The 19,459-nt window shown below is 47.6% G+C and overlaps 1 protein-coding gene across 12 annotated transcripts in view; it reads right to left on the minus strand.

Annotated features, from left to right (window-relative positions):
* Positions 1–19,459, minus strand: part of VAV2 (vav guanine nucleotide exchange factor 2) — a 126,622-nt gene that overhangs the window by 35,254 nt on the left and 71,909 nt on the right. For 7 of the 12 annotated variants that reach the window (XR_004592809.3, XM_060691358.2, XM_087879702.1 and 4 more), the window contains exons 3-10: positions 8,515–8,573; positions 6,548–6,616; positions 4,737–4,839; positions 2,753–2,767; positions 1,501–1,599; positions 888–956; positions 554–654; positions 347–446 (exon numbers count right to left, since the gene is read on the minus strand). Coding sequence is in view for 11 of the 12 variants with exons in the window: in XM_060691358.2 (XP_060547341.1) it covers positions 347–446; positions 554–654; positions 888–956; positions 1,501–1,599; positions 2,753–2,767; positions 4,737–4,839; positions 6,548–6,616; positions 8,515–8,573 (615 nt within the window). In the remaining variant the exon portion in view is untranslated. The remainder of the gene's footprint in view (positions 1–346; positions 447–553; positions 655–887; positions 957–1,500; positions 1,600–2,752; positions 2,768–4,736; positions 4,840–6,547; positions 6,617–8,514; positions 8,574–19,459) is intronic. The other 5 variants (XM_034427193.3, XM_034427190.3, XM_034427189.3 and 2 more) reach the window with 1 other exon arrangement.

Here is a 19,459-nt window from a genome sequence, read left to right on the forward strand (position 1 = left end):
AGGGGAGATGGGAGGCATATAAATGTATTAATTATTATTATTATTATTATTGCCTCGGCAGTTTAACAGGTTGACTCAGCCTTCCATCCTTTCGAGGTAGATAAAATGAGGACCCGGATTGTGGGGGCAATAAGCTGACTTTGTATAAAAAAAGAACACCGCTTAGGGGGTGCCAAAAGCCCTACTAAAGTATGAAGGCTATTGCTTAACACATTGTAAGCCGCCCTGAGTCTCCGGAGAAGGGCAGCATATAAATCGAATCAATCAATCAATCAATCAATCAATCAATCAATCAATCAATAGAAAGAAGAAAATATAAGAAATGAAGAAAAGTGCTCTCGATTACCTCAACTTTTTGCCGTACGTCCTCTCGGTTGGCCATGAGATGATTCAGGGTAGTCTGTGCGTGCTCCATCCGGCTGCAGTACTCGCCGTAGATCAAAAGCCTGTGAAGAAGCAGAGCGACAATGGCTGTGCCTCCTCTCCCCACTAGAAGGGAATACTAGAAACACCTGGGGCTCAGCCTTCCCAGCTCCCCTCAAAGAAAGCTTACCTTTCTTTGAATTCAAGAAAAACTTTGGCCAAGGTGCTTCCACCAGCCATCATGGAGACATCGATGGATCTGAGAAAGTTGAAGTGCACTTTAATAAGGTCCTGAAACAAAGAAAATATATTGGGAAGTTGGGAATGTATTTTAAATCTGATCCCTCGCATACTTAAAAAAGAAAGAATGGTTTGTCGTTACTGACCAGGATTCAAAAAACTGTCATTACTGACCAGGATTCAAAAAACTGCATGTGGCTGGTTCTCAGGGCTTGCTGTAAACCAGAAGCTGCTGGCCTGCAGAGCCCAGATAATAAAGCCAAGCAGAACCACAGGAACGTTACCTCCAAGTTGATGAATATGGCCCCCATGTCTTGTGGAGTCAAGATCAGCCTTAATGGGTTCATGTAGTTCTGCAAAAGCAAAATGATAAGGTGGCTGCAGCTTTTTGCTTACAACGCTCCTTTCTACCTGCAAAAGTCTGACCTTTGTAAGGCGATTCCACTCCAGGGCTCAGTTTAACAAAGTTGGAAGAGACTTTGTAGGTCATCTAGTCTAACCCCCCTCCAAGCAGGAGACCCTACACCATTTCTGACAGATGGCAGTCCAGTCTCTTTTTGAAAGCTTGTGGCCTTAATAAGGCTTTATAAAGTGGTAGTACCTCCCTTGATCTTGATTGTATCCTTCTGTTAATGCAGTTTAGGATCGTGTGGGCTTTTTTGGCCACACACTGTTGGCTCCTATTTAGCTGGTTGTCCACTAAGACTCCAAGATCCCTCTCAGAGTTACTGCTAGTAAGCTTGGTTTCACCAGGTCTATAGGGGTACTTTTGGTTTTTCTCGCCAACGTGTAAGACTTTACACTTAGGGAAGAAAAACCTGGGAGCAAGCTGGAGTCTTCCCTCCTGAAAAAGAGGAGCCCATGCTGGCTGACCTTTCTGAGGAGCCCCTCACTCACCTTCTCGATCTCCTCCAGCGTCTTGTAGTACTTCCCTTCTGTTTCTTGGATTTCTAACAAGCAGCAGTTCCTCTTGTCATCTTCTGTCATGCCCATTTTCTATAGGAAGCAGCACAAAAAATTGGTGCCCCAAAGCCCAGGGCAGAATGGGCCAGCATTCAGGTCAAGGATGCCTAACTCTGAGCTGCCTCTGGGATGGTGGGCAGGGACTGTTCCCACTCCACCCACAGATGTGGCCCTAGGATGGAGAGGAAGGACCTCCCCATGGGCTTCCACTGGTCCCCATCTCCATCACTGAAACACTCATGGGGGGCAGGTCGTGATGCTGGATATCGAGTTGAAGGATCTTCCTGAACCTTGGGCTGCATCTTCTAAAACAGCAAGACACAGCAAGGCAGGGAAGATCTGGACAGATGGATCTCCAGAAAGCTCACAGAGCTCCATTAGAAGAGCAGGGGGCAGAGAGGGGCTACTGCCAAATTACTTTCTACTGAAAGATGGAGGAATACCCCAAGAGGAAAAGAGTGAGGGTTGGACAACATGAGGCCAGGCCAGCTGTCCAAAGGTGGGGAGGGGCCTTGGCGAGCAGGTGGGTTTATAGCAATAGCACTTAGACTTATATACTGCTTTACAGCCCTCTCTAAGCAGTTTACAGTCAGCTAATTGCCCCCAACAAACTGGGTCCTCATTTTACCCACCTCGGAAGGATGGAAGGCTGAATCAACCTTGGGCCTGGTGAGATTTGAACTGCCGAATTGCAGGCAGCCAGCAGTCAGCAGAAGGAGCCTACAGTACTGCACTCTAACCACTACGCCACTGTGGCTCATGGCTTATCAATGAACAAAGCAAGGGTCCAAAATATTCAGCGGAGGCCAATTCTCCTGCTGCTTGCCTTCTCTCTCTGTAGCATATAACTTTGATATTGTGTGAAGTGGGGGGAGAACGGACAGAAGAGGGGCCCATGCAAAAGGCTGAGTCCAATTTGGCACATCAGGAATGGTTCTCATGGCAATTACAAACACCATTTGGGAGGCAACTAGAGAAGGATTTCAAACAATCCTTCCAAGAGGATGAAATAGATCAGGAGACACCCTGGCACCTCCCAGCACCCTTAATTCTTGAGGCAGGAGCTCGTCGGGCATTTGGGACTGTATTCATGTTGGGCACAGTGCCACTAAGTAGCAATTTTTCTAGCATCCAAAGACCCGGGAAGGGGAGAGGGACCCCTCCTCATTTACAGTGAGAAACTTACCTGCATATACCTGATCTGAAGCATGCATAGATAACAAGCAAAGTGAAGCATGGTTACGTTTGACATCATAACTGCCCACATAACTTCCCTTTTTCCCAATATTGAAGGAAATGTAAGAGGTCTTTGTGAAATGCAAAGTAAATCTTGCTAAGTAAGCCTCGTTCTCTGCACATCTCCAAGGAACTGGGGGGCACCTCAGACACCCCCTTACGCAAAGGAGCTCTTGGGCAAACCTTTAGAAGGTGCTACTCCACCACTGCCGGCTAGAAGTATCTTGGGGGATTCTGCCCCTCAGAGAAGCCCCTGCAACCCTCCTTTGAAGATAAGTGAGCAATGTCCCAAGGGTGCTTTTTCCAAGAGGCAACTGGACTTTCTGGTTTTTCTTTGAAGATGTTTCATTTCTCATCCAAGAAGCTTCTTCAGCTCTGACTGGATGGGAAGAGGAGAGGAATGTTGGTTTGAAAGAGGCATCAAAGAGGCCATGTATGTCAAAATTGAGCAGCCCTCTCTCAACAGAGGGGGAGGGATACGACATCATCTATATCCAGCTACAACACAGTCCTTTTAATAGTTCCAAGAAGGCTCCACACCCATTTGCACCACTCAGGTGACCCTGAGGACACAGATAAACCTCCAAGTAGCCTCTGAAAGGATGCAAAGGACCAGCGGTCTTCAAGGAGTATAAATCCTTCCATTCCCCACCATCCAGTCAGAGCGGAAGAAGCTTCTTGGATGAGAAGTGAAACATCTTCCAAAAAAAACCAGAGAAAATCTCCAGGTGCTCAGAAAGAGGAGCAATCTACCCAGGAGCTGACAGGGAGAACCGTCTTGAGTTCATCTGATATGGAGGGTCTGTTTCTCCCCCATTTCCAGGTACAAATTCCCTACAGTGGCCCGAAGGAGGGAGGGCTCAGTTTGTGGCCGATGGGCAGCTTTGGCTTTGCAATGCTCCTTCTCCAAGCCCTTTCCTGCTGATTCTCACGCTTATTCCAGAGACATGAAGACAAGAAACTTCATTCCTGCCCCCAGTTTTAGATAGTTTTGCAACAAGAGCTTTGGATCTCTTTAATTCTTGGCAAATCTGAAGTTCCAAGTACATAAAACAAAATGAATCTTACTCCAAATAATTTGGTTAGCGGAGCCATACCCTGGAGGCAAAGTGACAATGCATCAAAGGAGCATCCTGTGATCCAGTTCCTATTTGATGCCTTTTCTACAAATTCAGCTTCTTGCAACATTTTTTTTCTCTCTGCCACAGTAATTCCACCTCCTTGGAGGCACTGTCAGCAATAAGGATTGTTCAAAAGTTGGGGAGAGGACACTGAACAGGAACTCTTGATAACCAATGGAGCTCTTTGATGGGGAATCAAGATTAAAGTAATGTTCAAAAAGAATGATGTTCAAGGGTATAGAAATGGAATTTATTCATGATTTTTACTGTTTGTAAGACTGCTAAAGTATCGGATTATACATCAAGAAAAAAAATTTTTTATAAGTAGGAAGAATGAATTTAATTTAATTGGTTTTGAGAATTTATAAAAGGGAAGTTGATGAATTGGAGCAAGGGAGTTAAAGAACATGTGAGAGTTTTGAACTTTATAATTTGTTAGTTTATTTTAGCATATGTTTGTTAGATGCTATACCCTGTTTTTGTTCTGGGAAGTCACGGGGGGTGGGATAAGGGATGGGGGGGGAAAGTGGTGAATAGAGAAATGTTTTAGCAGAAGAAAGTATAATCTATGAGTAGAATACAGGAATTGCTCAGACACTAAAGGAGGAAAATATTTCACAGCAAAGAAGTTAGAAAGGAGAGAGGAGGAGGGGGTAGGAAGAGGGGGAAAAAAGATTAAAGAAGGCCCAAGGATCACCTCCCCTCCCCCAGCCTGCTCCCAACTTCTAGGGGGGAGAGGGGGTTCCAAAAGGGAGGGGGGATGAAGGAGCCCGATTCTTCCCTCCCCCCTTCAGCCAGTCCCAGGTTCCTCACCATGGGCTGCTGCACCTCCACTTTGATGATGTCTTCGTAGATGTCGTCTCCTTCATCTTCACATGGGACGCAATCGTAAATGTCCTCCCCCAAATCATGCTCACTAGAATACAAGGCAGAGGCTTCAGCGTCAGGGTGAGGGGGGGAGGGCAAAGCCTCTTAGCTCCTGGGTTCCAGCTGTGGTAGGAGCTGTGTGTGTGTGTGTGTGTGTGTGTGTGTGTGTGTGTGAGATCAGGGGTCTCAGAAAGGAGCCGCTCCAGTCAGGCCTCCAGGCTGGAGAATGGACTCTTTCTGCCTCTGGCTTTGGCCAAGGAGAGAGGCAGCCACTCATGTGGGCAAACTCCCTGCTTGACAGGAAAAGGCTTGTTGCTCTTGGGGTCTGCTTTCCGTTTTCTGCAATCCCGAGATTTCAATGCAAACCTGGGGCCCAAAGGGCAGGCACCATCTTATTCCCCTGTAGGGTTAATATGTAGAATGCTGGAGTTTCTTGTGGTGGGAAAGACGTAATTTAAGAATTAATCTGCCTGCTTTTACCACTGATGATGCCTTGACTAGTTTCTGATTTATCTTTTACTCAACCCTGCTTTATAATTATGGTCATCTGGTATTGTGTTTATCTGTTTTTCTATGATTAGTCATTAATTTTCCATTAATATTTAATAGATAGCAAAGTGATTTTCCTTTCTTGGTGCTGTCCTGATTTATGGACCATTCTTTCATGAAAGCAGCAACAATAAAGAAAGAGAACAAGCAGCCTTTAAATGTGTAGCCATAATAACAAAATATTAACCAGGATGCAAAACTCAAACATCTATTTTGGCCAGAAAATGGGTGTGGCAAAGTCCAGTGGCTGTCTGACAAAGGGGATAGTCACTCCAAAGTAATCAGCACTAATCTTTTAAAGGAGAGTTGACCCCACTACTTAATACTGATGCAAAATAAATCTCCTTGAAGTATAGTAGTAGTGGAATCTAAATATTAAATAAAGTCATCATTGTCTTTTAATGACCCCATAATCTCTTGCGGGGTGGAGTCGGGCAACTGAAGGGAGCTGAGTGTTTACTGGCCAGATGCCCTTCCTGTCGCCAATACAGAGTTTTATTCAGCAAATATAATCTCAATGTGCCCAGAGAGAGAAATATCTGCCTCTACCTAGGATTGAACTCACAGCCTCCTGAATGTGAGGTGAGAGCTCCGCCTCTAGGTTACCGCACCACTCAAGTCTAAATATTAAATAAAATCTCTGTGATAAAATCTTTTACATTATATAATGTACCCTTTATAATACTGACTGTTAAACTGTCTTCCAGATGGACCTCACAGAACAATCACTAAAAACAAAGGAGCCCCTTGAGGTTCACATTTGCCAGTGCAGCAGCCAGGAAAGGGGGCTGGGGACATTCCTGCTCTCTTGAGAAGAGGGGCAACCCCAGCTGCTGACCAAGCAAGGGCCCCCAAGGCTGCTGGCTTCCATTGCCAGGGCAGGGCACTCAGTCCCACTTGCCAAGCAGCTCTTCCAGCCATGTGCCGAGAGCCAAGCTGACCTGGGCAGGGAAAGAACCATGGCACGGTCTCTGCCCCGCTCTGTGCTTTCCGGGACTGCCATGTGACCCTGGGGACCCACGCCAAAGGACCTCTGTGTGACAGCACCAGAGAGAGACCTCCCAAGAGAGGGGCTGATCTCAGTGAGAGCATGCAAACACTTTGCAGAAGGATGCCTGTCCCGAACTCCTAACCCGGCCGGGGACATGACTGGTGCAGCAGCCAGCTTGGCTTGAGGGCCTTCAGGTCACCCTTGCAAGGAGACTTACTCCGCCAGTTCTTCCAAACTGCGGTAAACATCATCCTCATTTTCGGTAGTCTCCTCTGAAGGGAAGGGCCTGGAAGAAAGAGGACAAGTGAGTCAGTCGCATCAGTACGGGGGTGGGTGGCTTCATTTGGCTTCAAAAGGGCCCCCGGCCTTTTTTGGTTTTCACTCTTGGTGCACTGTCCCCTTTCTGCTGTGGGATGGGCAGTTATAGGTATGGTTCAGTCAACCAACCAACCAACCAACCAACCAACCAACCAACCATTCCTTTGAATGCTTTGAACCTTATCTAATTTGACTCTAAGATTCCTTTGCATAGGCTGAGCAACAAACCAGTAATTTTGAACCCTGGGTCTGTGGCCGACAACTCACATGCTAAGGTTAGAAATGGATGTTGGGCTGATCTATGAAAGTTAACATATTGTCTGTAGGGAACATAACTTTACGTAAATGAAGACTCCAGGCCAAGAGTATCTAAAAAGGTTACATCATGGCAATTGGACCAACGTTTATTCAAGTTTGTTTCATTTGGCCTGGATGATTGAGTCTTGCTTTTACATGTTGCTTTTCATTTTGGGGAGAAGCTCCCTGCAGTCCGTATGGCAAGTTGTTCACACCAATGACTCTCTGCCTACCCAAAATTTGACTGAAGAAGTTACTTGGATGAGTAACGAAATGTCTCAGTTTTAATAAACTTTGGTCCATGATTTAACCTTTTTAGAAACATAACCTTATATTTTTTCCACCTCTATTGCAAGAGCAGACTTGACTCATAGAGTTGGAAGGGCCCCCCAGTCCACCTGGGCAGGAATCCTCAGGCCGCCCCCGCCAACGAGGGAGCCCCACCACCCCAGGAGCCAGCTGGGGCCCTTGCACAGGAGCCTCTACCTCCTCAGGTTGGGGTCTCCCCGGGTAAGGCATCCACCTGACAGGTTCTTGTTCTCCTCTCAGGCGCTACAGAGAATGACCCACCCCTTCTTCAAGGACCAGAAGACACAAACACACCTGGGTTCAGCCTTTCCGCCTTTGGGTTCCAACCCCCTCCCCCTCCCCCCTCATTCTTCAGTTCCTTTCACGCTCCCTTACGATAAACGCCTCCTCAAAGGCAGCCAACCAAGTCCCTTTCCAGGAAGTCCCTCTGCTGCTTCCCCATCGCAGATGCCTGGCTGCTTGGAGGCATTTCTTTTTCTTTCTCACCTTTTCCCCATTAACGTGTTTGCATTTCTGCAGCCCCCTGAGATTTCGCTAAGCAAGTCTTCCTCCTGATTCTCAGGGGCCTCGTTCAGACGTTGGCCCTGCCTACACTCACAATTCACGGCTAGGGTAGAAATGAATCTATGCCAAGGCTTGCAAAGTTGCACCCTCAGGACTAACAGCTGCCAAAAACAGCAGACAAGCCCTTAGAAGGGAGCAGGAACCTCTGAGTGCTCTGGGCTGCCTCGTGAACATCTGGGCACATCTGGGCATTTGCAGACCAGATATCCCAAACAGAGCATGACAGAGGAACCACGTGAATAGATGGGAGTTGTGGGTTAAGAAAGTCATAGATCACCAAGAAATTGAAGCATTCAATGGAAAATTGATTTTGTATCATCTGTTTAAATGAAATGCATTAACTGAATTATAAATAATGACATGTTAATGATTTTGTTATCTTGAATCCTGATCCATTCAATGAAGGAATGGCCTGTAATTTTCCATGGTGGTCCAGTATGGGTTGGGTCATAAATGTTTTTTGATTTCCTGTATAGGGCTGAGATGAGGTGGGGGGGACCAAAAAGGGCAGAAGCCTTGGCCTCCCTGCTCCTAAGTCCAGCAGCTTCACCACTCATGATTTTCATGCTTGGATAATTCAACTGCAATCCTCAAATAAGCCTCCATTTAAAGCAAAGCATTAATTTATTTGTTGCAAAAAAGTAGCTTTTCATTAAAAAGGAATCTCAAAGTGGAATAAGAGGGCAGCGTTCTTACCTGATGCCCTTGTTCTGAGCAATGCTGTGGTGAGAAAGTCTGGAAACGGCTGAGATGACCTGATTGAAAAAAGAGAAAATAGAGAAAGTTCAAGGTCAGAATCTACAACTTGCTCTTTATCAAAAGACACCTGAGGTGAGGCCTGAGACACTTCGTTTCACCTGCAAAGGACATGACCACCGGATGGCCTCCTGGCCTGAGGCTGAGGCGGCCTTCACGCCCTGAGCTCCATGACCGAGATACTGGCAGCCTCCAGCCCCAGTTAACATGCAGCAGATGTCTGGCTGAAAAGTGGCATTGAACTTGGACTACAATCCCCATCATTAGCATCACTCAGAGAACCAGGCTTGCCTCACCACAGAAGTTGGTTGGTCTTTTAATGACCCCGTAATCCCTTGCATTGGGGTGGCGTTGAGGCAACTGAATGGAGCTGAGTGTTTACTGGCCCTTCCTGTCACCAATGCAGAGTTCGCAGCTGATATTTACCCATTGTGCCCAGAGAGAGAAATATCTGCCGCTACCTAAGATCGAACTCACAGCCTCCCGATTGTGACATGAGAGCACCACCGCTATGGCACTGCACAGAAGTTGGTTGGTAATGCCCCCAAACTCTCCCTAGCTAGTGTCTGCAGGGCAATGGACCACAGGCCAACATTTGTGAGCACCTGGCCATTCAGCCCAAGAAGGGACCTCTGTAGAAACTCTGAAAACACAAGATGGAACTGGACAGGGATGGCCTAGAGCTGCGTTTCTCAACCTTGGAGATCGGACACCAATTCCCATAATTCCCTGGAATGCTGGCTGGGGGACTCTGGGAGCTGAAGTCCATCTGAGACACATTCCTTAACCTTTAGCCAGGATTTGTCATCATGGCCTTCTATTCACATCTGGAAGGTACCACCAGAGTCTTATAAATCTTCCCCCTGCTTTTTCTCCATTTCCCAAAGAGCGGGGGTGGCCCTCCAAACTCCCTTCCAGAGACGGAAAAATGCCAGCAGAGAAGCCCACCTGGTTGGGCAGGTCTCCCTCCAAGAAGGTCGAAGAAGAGAGGAGGAGCAAGGGGGGGCTGCTCCCCCTTCTCCTCCCCTCCCCCTGGCTGGGTTGTGTGTCCTACAGCTCTGGGCTCAGATGACCCTGATCCTGGGCAGTGGGGGGACGGGACACCTTGTTTCTTTTAAGGAAATCCAACTGCCCCGACTTCAAGGAATGGCACAACTCTCACCCACTCCAGCCCCCCTCCCCAGGTGAAAGGGGGAGTTGCTGGGAGAGGTTCAACCAGAGGGATGGAAGAGATGGGCAGAAGGAATAACTGTAGACATTGAAGCCCAGAATAATGGGGGAGGGGGAGAGCAGGCATACTGTTAAAGCATTGGAGGGGAGAATCTAGTTTCCTTCTCAAAAGAGTTTCCATTCATCAGACGGAAGGGAGGAAGGAGGGAGGGAAGGATTTCAAAGCTAGGTGGCCTCCATGGGATCCATGAGGAAATGCTTTCCTCTTCCCCACATGCAGGGAGAGAATTAATATTCAGAGGCTGATCCACACTTGGCACCTGGCCACCGAAGCCACTTCCTGCCTAGCAGCTTCTCAGGGCAGCTGGAGGCCTGGGCACGCATGGCTGGCCAAGCTCAGCGCACAGCAGCTGCCACCAGAGTTAATAGAGCCAGAAAAGCGTGTGAGGACATCAAGTACGCATGAAATATTCCAAGGCTGTGGCTTGGCCTAAGGGGGACCCGGTGGAGCCCCATTCAGAGCCAAAGAGCAGCCCCTGTTGGGGGTCACCATCCCTGAGCCATCCAGCCAGCCTATCAAGGAAATCGCTTCATACCCAGAGTGAACACGGTGGCATTTTCGCTCTCATCCTTTTCAAAGTACCTAACAACTTCCAGAAAGAAAATGAGGGCTGCTCTTGGGCCATGAGACCGTTAAGTGGCCAGTGAACAGGGCTACCTGCAGAAGAGGTGTCCCGCTTCTCCTGGGTTCCACTGGGCCTCCTGTCTGCCGGCATTTGCTGGCCGAGCCATTAAGTGTGTTGCCCATCCTGGTCGCTCTAACTCTCCCCCCAAGTTCTTCCTCTAGTTGCTTCTCCAGCAGGATCTCCCTACATTCAGAATCCCCCCCCTCTGGGGTTTGGGAGCAGCAGGTCAGAGGAGATCCAGGAAGGAAGGGAGGAAGGAAGGTTAAAGGAGGGAGGGAAGGAGGGAGGCAAGGAGGAAGGATAAAGGAAGGAGGGAAGGGAGGGAGGGAGGGAGGAAGGAAGGAAGGATTCTATACACCCTTCAATATTGGAAGGGCCCCCTTGAGAGCAAAGGATGCATCCGTGGCCTCCAGAAACAGGTGCAAGAGGAGTCGGGATTGCGCAGCCACCCCTCAGGATAGCCTCACTGGCTGTCTTGAGAATCCATCCCTGGGGAGGAAAACTGCTAGGGATCTTGCTGCCCTCCCCTTTGGTTTCTTGGGAGTCTAACTGTGGGGCAGCTGGGGGGCCTCTGCAGGAACCTCCCCCACCAGGCTCTTCCTATTTCACTTTCATCTCCAAACAGATTTCTCAAGGGTGGGGGGCGGCCGATTTCTCTGATGGGAATCATTCTTAAACATACAATACAGATTTTTGGGTCAGACAGGCATCCCTGGAATATTATTGATGCATTAATAAAATGGCTGCCATGATGCAAGCATAACAAAACACCCATTTTCCAGAAGACAAACTGCCGTCCCTCAAGCAGCCTTTCTGTAGCCCCCATCCACCCACGCCCGGTCAAAAGTATGGTACTAGAAGCTGTAGCTGTGATTCCAGTATGCTGGCCCCATATTGTCCACTCCTGCTCCAAATATTTAACACTGATTATAAAAAACTGAATTTTGTTTCCTATCCTGAAAGGTTTGTAGCAGCAGATACATGGGAGGGATGATATTTTAATTGTTTATTTGAATTTATTTGAATTCATACGATGAACATTTGCAGGAACTGGGCATGGCTAGTCTAGTGAAGAGAAGGACCAGGGGAGACAGGATAGCAATGTTCCAATAACTGAGGCTGCCACAGAGAGGAGGGGATCGTGCTATTCTCCAAAGCACCTGAAGGCCAGATAAGAAATAATGGATGGAAACTGATCAAGATTCAAACTGGAAATAAGGAGAAATTTTCTGACGGTGAGAGCAATCAACCCATGGAACAGAAGTTGCCTTCAGAAGTTGTGGGAGCTTCATCATTGGAAACTTTCAAGAAGAGATTGGATTGCCATCTGTCAGAAATGGTGTAGGGCTGTGATGGCGAACCTATGGCACGCATGTCACAGGTGGCACACGTAGCCATATTGGTGGGCACGCGAGTGTTACCCTAGCTCAGCTCCGGTGCGCACATCTGATTTTCGGGCCTTCCAGGCCCACTGGAAGTCGGCAAACGGGCTGTTTCCAGCCTCTGGAGGGCCTCCAGGGGGTGGGGGTGGGCAAAGCCCATTTTTGCCCTCCACAGGCTCCTAGAAAGCCTCTGGAGCCCGGGGAGGGTGAAAAACTGGTCTACCAGGCTCACCATGCCATCGCATGCCAAAAGCGGGAGGGGCGTGCGGGCATGCGTGGGGGGGGCACATTGAATTATGGGTATGGGCACACATGCACACTCCCCCCCTGTGCTCCCCCTGCTTTTGGCATGCAACAGCAAAAAGGTTAGCCATCACTGATGTAGGGTCTCCTGCTTGGGCGGGGGGTTGGACTAGATGACCTACGAGGTCCCTTCCAACTCTGTTAATCTGTATCTATTTATTATCCATTCATCTCTAATAGAGTCTGGACTGTGACATGGGTTTGTATGACTCTGGATCAGGAGTGCAGAAGGTCAGGCAGACCCTGGAAGCCATGAAGAGCTGAAAACCTTTAATCAAAGGGTCTTAGAAGGTCCAAGGGGGCAAAGAATCCCCCAGTCAGTCCTGACACTGCAGGACAGTTTTTAGAGACAGGCAAGACAGATGGAAAAATGGATGTCCTGGGAATAAGGGAAATATATTGGAGAGCACCCAGCAATCTGATACAATCAATGAAAGAATATAGAAATAATAATGATGTATTTGATGAGACACAATTTAGTCTAATGGTTAAGGCACCAAGTAGAAACCAGGAGACTGTGTCCTGCCTTGGCATGACAGCTGGGTGACTTTGGGTCAGTTGCTCTCTCTCTCAGCCCAGAATGTCAAACTCAGGCGACAAAGAGGTCAATTTCTGACGCAACCAATAAATCAACATTTGGTTGATCTGGGGAAAAGAGCTGAGCCTGAACTTGTGGAAAATCAGTAGGAAGAAAAAAATTATAAGGGAGAATGATAAGAATGAAAGCCCGAAAATGGTTAATGAATCACTGATATAAGTTACCAGCAGAAAAAACTCAAACTGAAATCGATGCAAGACAAAGTTTTAGAGCTAGTACAAAAACACTGTCAAATGAAAAACATAAATAAAATAAGCAGAACTTTAAAGTGCAGAACAATCAAAGAATGCTGGGAACTCATGGCATCTCTGCAGAATTATTAAAACTAATGGACAAAACTGGGATTGAACAAACATTGTTCAAAATAATCTATAATGCAAGAATTATTCCAAATGTTGGGCTGACATCAATTATTACCACACAGAAGAGACTGGACAGTCACTTGTCTGAGATGGTGTAGGTCCTCCTGCTTGAGCAGGGGGCTGGACTAGAAGACCTCCAAGGTCCTTCCAGTTCTGTTCTGTTCTATGTCTGAGCTCAGAGCCCACTGGGGGGCCCTGGGCAGCCCCTCCTTCTCAAGCCCAAGAAGAAGCAGGCAGAGCTTCTGAAATACCTTGCCCAGAAAGCTGCAGAGGGTGGGGGGTTATTCCTCTGCTGTTCTGGGCCTCCCACAGAACCGGAAGAAACGGGCACTTCCTTCACTTCTGGGCACAGCAACAAGAAAAGCTACAAAACACTCCCGTGACATAGTATCATTAAATTATAATATTTAATAAATGAATAACAGGACATCCTTTGCACAATCTAAGCAATCTTCCAGAAGAGCTTTCTACCAATGGAAGCATGTTCAAAAGACAGGCCCTTTGGGCCACTGCATAATTGATGGAGACACGTCCTTCTAACCTTGTCTATCAATGTCTCGGCAACCAGAAAAGCATCTGTCTTGTCAGGTTGCAAACTACTGGTACGTTTTCGCAAACCCCTAAGTCTCCTCCAACAACAGAGTCAAAACGTGAAACCACCAAAAGAAAACCACACACAACCCCAAGGTTGGCTTTTGAGCACCTCTTCTGAAAAGGATGCGCTAATGTAGTTGTTCTAAGAGGACTTCCAAAGAGAAGAAGTTCTGGCTCCTTCCTTTGCTGCCCCTCTTCTTCTTCCTGCTCGGGGCAATCCCAGGGGTCCCCACCAGCTATAGATGTTCTGCATAGTCTTTGGGGGGTGTGGGCTGGTGGTGATGTTGCATAGTTCATTATCAGACTGATCAAGATTTGAATTCATGGTAAACTCGAAATCATGATAAAGAGGCCATCTATATCAACATTGAACAGCCCTCTATCAACAGAGGGGGAGGGATACGACGTCATCGATTGCCAGTCTACAACACAGCCATTTCAGCAGTTCCAAGAAGGCTCCACACCCATTTGCACCATTCCACTGACCCTGAGGGCACAGATAAGCCTCCACATGGCCTCAATGACCCTCTAAAAGGATGCAAAGGACCAGCTGTCTGCAAGGAGTATAAATCCTTTCATTTCCCACCATCCAGTCAGAGCTGAAGAAGCTTCTTGGATGAGAAAAGAAATGTTTTCAAAGAAAAAAACAGAAAGTCCACCTTTGGGTTCACTAAGGAAGAAAATAAAGAAGAACCCACCAGAACAGATTTTAGTTTTACACTGGTTTGCAGATTGGAAATTTATTAATTCAATTTATTTATTTATTAATTCAATTTGTATGCCACCCCTCTCCGAAGACTCAGGGCGGCTCACAATGCATTTTAAATCATTATAAAAAACATTTAAAAATTAAAAACATTAAAACTCATTCATACCATTCATGGCCGGATCACGCCGAATCGCAAGAGCGAGATCAATGGCCCCAGGCCTGCCGGAAAAGCCAGGTTTTCACCACTTTTCGGAAGGCCAATAGGGTGGCCAATTTGCTGGAATTCCCGTGTGATCTGTCCCCGTCTACACACACACACAAACACAGCCAGCCAAGGGTTAAGAAAGTACTTGGCACGCACACAGGTCGTTATCTCAAACTTGGCAACAATATAAGCACCGTCTGCCAAGAGCTTTACTGCAACAGATAACATAAAATTACATACGCATTGCAAATAGTCCAGCAAAATAATATCCCTTCGGCAGCTTCAGACGTTGTTCAAGTGACTAGCCAGAGTTAGTTTTTGTTCGTCACAGAGTTTTACCAGCCACCACCCTCTCTTATATAGTCTCTGGGGTGTGGTCCAGTGACTCAGTTCTAATCCCTAGCACGCCTCCTTAACTGCTGCAACCGTTTATCAGGCCTTCGTTGGCGTGCATCCAGGAACGACGGCTCTCCTTCCTCGCTCTCATCAGAGACACCTGGCTCCTGGCTAATCTCCTCTCCCTCGGCCGGCACCTGAGACAGTACCAGAGGGGAGGGGCCTGGAGAGGGAGGCCTGGCTGACTCCTCTCCCTCATGTTCGGAGCCTTCTTCCTCCAATGAGATAGGCTCAGAGGGCGGGGCCACAACACTATCCCCCACCGCAGGGCCCTTCCCCCGGGTCTGACGGTCGGGATGGGGTCGGGACGGGAACTGTTCGTGGAAAGCCCGTACCAGGTCAGGGGCCTGAACAGCAGACGCGTCCACCCAGGTGAAATCCTCGGGCCCGTACCCCTTCCAGGCAATGAGGTATTGGAAGCGCCCCTTCAGCCAACGGGAGTCCCGTACGTCGAGGCGTCGTCCTCGTTGGCTGCAGCTGGGGGAGCAGGCGTCGGCGGGCGGCGGAGATGGCTCGCGGGGGCCTCAGGGACCAGGAGGGACCGATGAAAAACGGGGTGGAGCCGCATGGAGCGGGATAGAGTCAACTGGTAGGCCACCGGGTTGATGACCGCCTCGATAGGGAAGGGACCGATAAAGCAGTGGGCCAGTTTCCTCACCGGCCGGTCCGTGGGGAGGTGTTTCGTGGACAGCCACACCCGATCTCAGACTTCCAGCGGTGGCGTCGCCCAGCGGGCGCGATCGGCGAATCATTTATAATCCTCTTTCGCCCGGATCAGCTGCCGCCGCACCAGTTGCTGCACCGCCTGCAGCTCCGAGAGGAAGTCCCGGGTCTTGGGAACAGGGGAATCCAAGATTGTCAACGGGAAAAGCTGTGGATGGTATCCGACGTTGGCATGGAACGGGGTCATCTGGGTGGAGGTGTGTTCGGAGTTATTAAAGGCGAACTCCGCCAGGGGAAGGTACTTGGCCCAGTTGTCCTGCTGCTGGTTGACGAAACAGTGGAGGTACTGCTCCAGTATACCGATGACCTTCTCCGTGCCCCCGTCAGTCTCCGGATGGTGCGACGACGACAGGCACACCTGCACCTCCAGCGCGGCCATCAGGCTTTTCCAGAAGAGGGCCGTGAATTGGGCCCCGCGGTCCGACACCACCCGGTCTGGCAGGCCGTGGAGGCGGAAGATATGTTGCAGGAACAGGTGAGCCGTGGTGCGGGCCAAGGGCAGGCCGCGGCATGGGATAAAATGTGCCATCTTCGTGAGCGCGTCCACCACCACAAGGACGGTCGTGAATGTAGCGGACAGGGGCAGGTCCGTCAGGAAGTCCATGGAGATGGCTCCCCACGGTCTCTCCGGTGTCGGCAGTGGCTGGAGGAGTCCAGGAGGGGGGCCGGACGTGGCTTTGGCCTGTCGGGAGTCACACAGGATGTCATGTAGGCGTGCATGTCGTGCCGTACCCAAGGCCACCAAAAAGTCCGCGTCACCAAGTTCAAGGTCTTAAAGAAGCCGAAGTGCCCCGCTGCAGGGTTGTCATGGCACTGGTTCATGACGAGGGCTCGGAGTGGACTCGTGGGCACGTACAGCTGACCCCGGTGCCTGAGCAAGCCCTCCTCCACGGTCCATGGGGACGCGGGGCCGACGTCCGCTTTCCGCTGCTGCAACCAGTCATCCCGTCGCTGCGCTTCCAGCACCTGAGCCCGCAGGTCCACCGGTTCCTGAACTGCGGCCAAAGAGTCCGCTGGCAGCACCGTCCGGGGGGGAAGGGAGTTCTTGGGGCAAAAGAATTCCAGCTTACAGGATAGCGCGTCCGCCCTCTGGTTGAGGTTGCTCGGAACGTACGTGACATGGAAGTTGAACCGGGCGAAAAACAACGACCACCGGATCTGCCGCTGGTTCAACTTCCTGGCTGTGGTGAGGTGCTCCAGGTTCCGATGGTCTGTCCGCACCTCCACCTGGTGTCGGGCCCCCTCAAGGTGATGTCGCCAAGCCTCGAACGCGGCCTTTATAGCCAGCAACTCCTTTTCCCAGATGGTGTAGTTGCTCTCGGAAGGATTGAGTTTCCGGGAGTAATAAGCGCAGGGAAAAAGAGTGCCGCCATCCAGCTTCCGGTCTGGCTTCCATCGCCACCAGACGGTCCTCTGAGACCGCCAGCCCCGTTGCCTGTAAAGAACCGCCTTTACATCTGAAAGGCGGCTCGAAAAACTCCATTTCCTGAAGGAAATGTGAGACAGAGCAGGCGAGGGCAGGTAGAGCCCTCTGCGAAGTCCCCAGAGTTCTTTTTTTTACTCTTGGGGACGAGCAGGCTGTGGCTCCCTATTTCCGCTCGCCGCTGCTCCGGGCTTCGGGAGAACTCTGCCTTTTTGCAGAGCTAGGCGCTGGAACTGGACCAATCAACGAAATTAACAGATGGACTAATTAAAAAGGACAAGATTTGGACTTGGGACCCTAAATCACAAGAGATACGGAGGATTCCGGATCTGCGTACCTTCCGTCGCGCGCTTAAGACGTTTTTATTCCATCAAGCCGGCCTGACCTAAACTTTTCCTCTTTTAAATGGAATTTTAAATTTGGTTTTAATTTATTGGGGTTTTAAAATGTCTCAGCCAAATCCATTTAATTAGTTTTATCTCTATTTTAAATTTTGTATCTACATGTTTTATTTTATGGCTGTTCACCGCCCTGAGTCCTTCGGGAGTAGGGCGGTATACAAATTTAATAAAATAAATAAATAAAATAAATAAAATTTTTAATGATTTTACAAGCGTTTTAGAGTGAAGGGAAAAAAAAGTTTAAAATGGCGACTGCTGAGGCTTGAGAAGAAGAAGAAAGCCGAAAGTGAAAGTCCTTCCGTAACAAGCTACAAAGTAGTGGAATAAACAGTGCTGGCTAGAATCTGGAAGAAAAATATCTATTTTAAGTTTCTTTTTTCTTGGAGATTTGTACTTGATCTTGTTTGGGGAAAAGTTTTCTTTCTTTAAAAAGAGTTTGTGTGGCAGGATGGTGTTAAAACTAATAAAGCCTGACAAACAAGCAGTGGGGGGGGTGTTCCCCCATTTACAATTATGTGAACAAGTTCTGAGCTTACAGACTCAGCAGAATGGCTTTAATTTAAAAGAATTTGTCCAGGAGGAAATGGCAAGATATCACGAGACTGTGAACCAGAAATTTGAAAAATTTAGGCAAGAAATTAAAGAAATGATACAACTAAAGTATGATAATTTGCAACGAAAGATTGTAACAGTGACTAATGCTTTTTCAGAAATTGTTATAAAGATGGATACAAATATCAAGTTATTAGAGTCTAAAATGGAGGAAGTTGATGATAAGATTAATAATTTGGACAATAAAATACAAATAATTGAAAATGATTTGACAAATATTCAAGACAATAGTTTAGAAGTAAAGTCTAAAAAGGAAGCTGCTCACGAGACTTATAAAGCAAGGGATTGAAAAAGAAATTACAATGATGAAATACAGGCTCACGGAATTTGCGGTTAGAATGAGAGGGTTACAGGAAAATAATAGAGATGATTTAAGAAAAATATCTGCTCAAGTTCTGGCTGGGATTTTAAAGGTTCATCCTGAGGAGGTATCTTGTAAGATTGACAAGGCTTATAGAGTAAATTCTTGGATTGCAAAGCAAAGGCAATTGCCTAGAGATGTGGTGATTTACTTCACAGACAAAGAAATAAGAAATGATATTGTGCAAAAATCTTTTAATTCTACTCTACAATTGTATGGAAGAAAGATCTGGATATATAAAGAGTTGCCGCCTAAGATTCTAAAAGATAGAAAGAAATTTGGATTTTTGGTGACTGAGCTAAAGAAACAAAATATTCCATTCAGGTGGGAGGTTCCAGTTGGTATAATATTGAGATATCAAGGAGAAAGATATCAGCTAAATACTGTTGAAAAAGCGGAAGAATTTTACTACAAGGTTCTCCAAAAGCAAAATCAACAAGAGATAGAAATTCAAGATAAGGAAAAGGAGGTGGAAGTAATGGAAAAACAACAAGTTACAGAGGTCCCCGTAGATGAGCCGCTTCTGGATTCTCCTTTAGAGGTCTCAGCTGGACTATTTATAAATACAAGAGAGGCGGCTCTGGATTCTAAAGTGATGACTTATCAAGTTACAGACCAGCATGGAAATCAATCAGTTGATATAAAACTCATAGAACCAGAATGGAGATTTAAGCCACAAAAGCAAAACCAACAAGATCAAGTTATAAATCAGCATGAAAACCAAACAGTTGATATACAATTTATAGAAAGGAAATCAGGATGGAGATCTAACCCACAAAAAGTCAAGAAAAGAAGAAGCAGGTCACACAAAAACAAAAACTTTTAAACCAAACAACAGTGTAATGCCAGTTATTTAAGAGATGATTGAATATACAAAAAGATAGTTGAGGCGAAGTATTGGTTTATATTATTCTGAGGAGAGTGACAGACTTCTGCAGTGCTGTACTTTTGGGATGTGAA

Source organism: Pantherophis guttatus, chromosome 16 (genome assembly GCF_059756535.1).
Source record: "Pantherophis guttatus breed Tessera chromosome 16, ASM5975653v1, whole genome shotgun sequence".
Taxonomy (NCBI): domain Eukaryota; kingdom Metazoa; phylum Chordata; class Lepidosauria; order Squamata; family Colubridae; genus Pantherophis; species Pantherophis guttatus.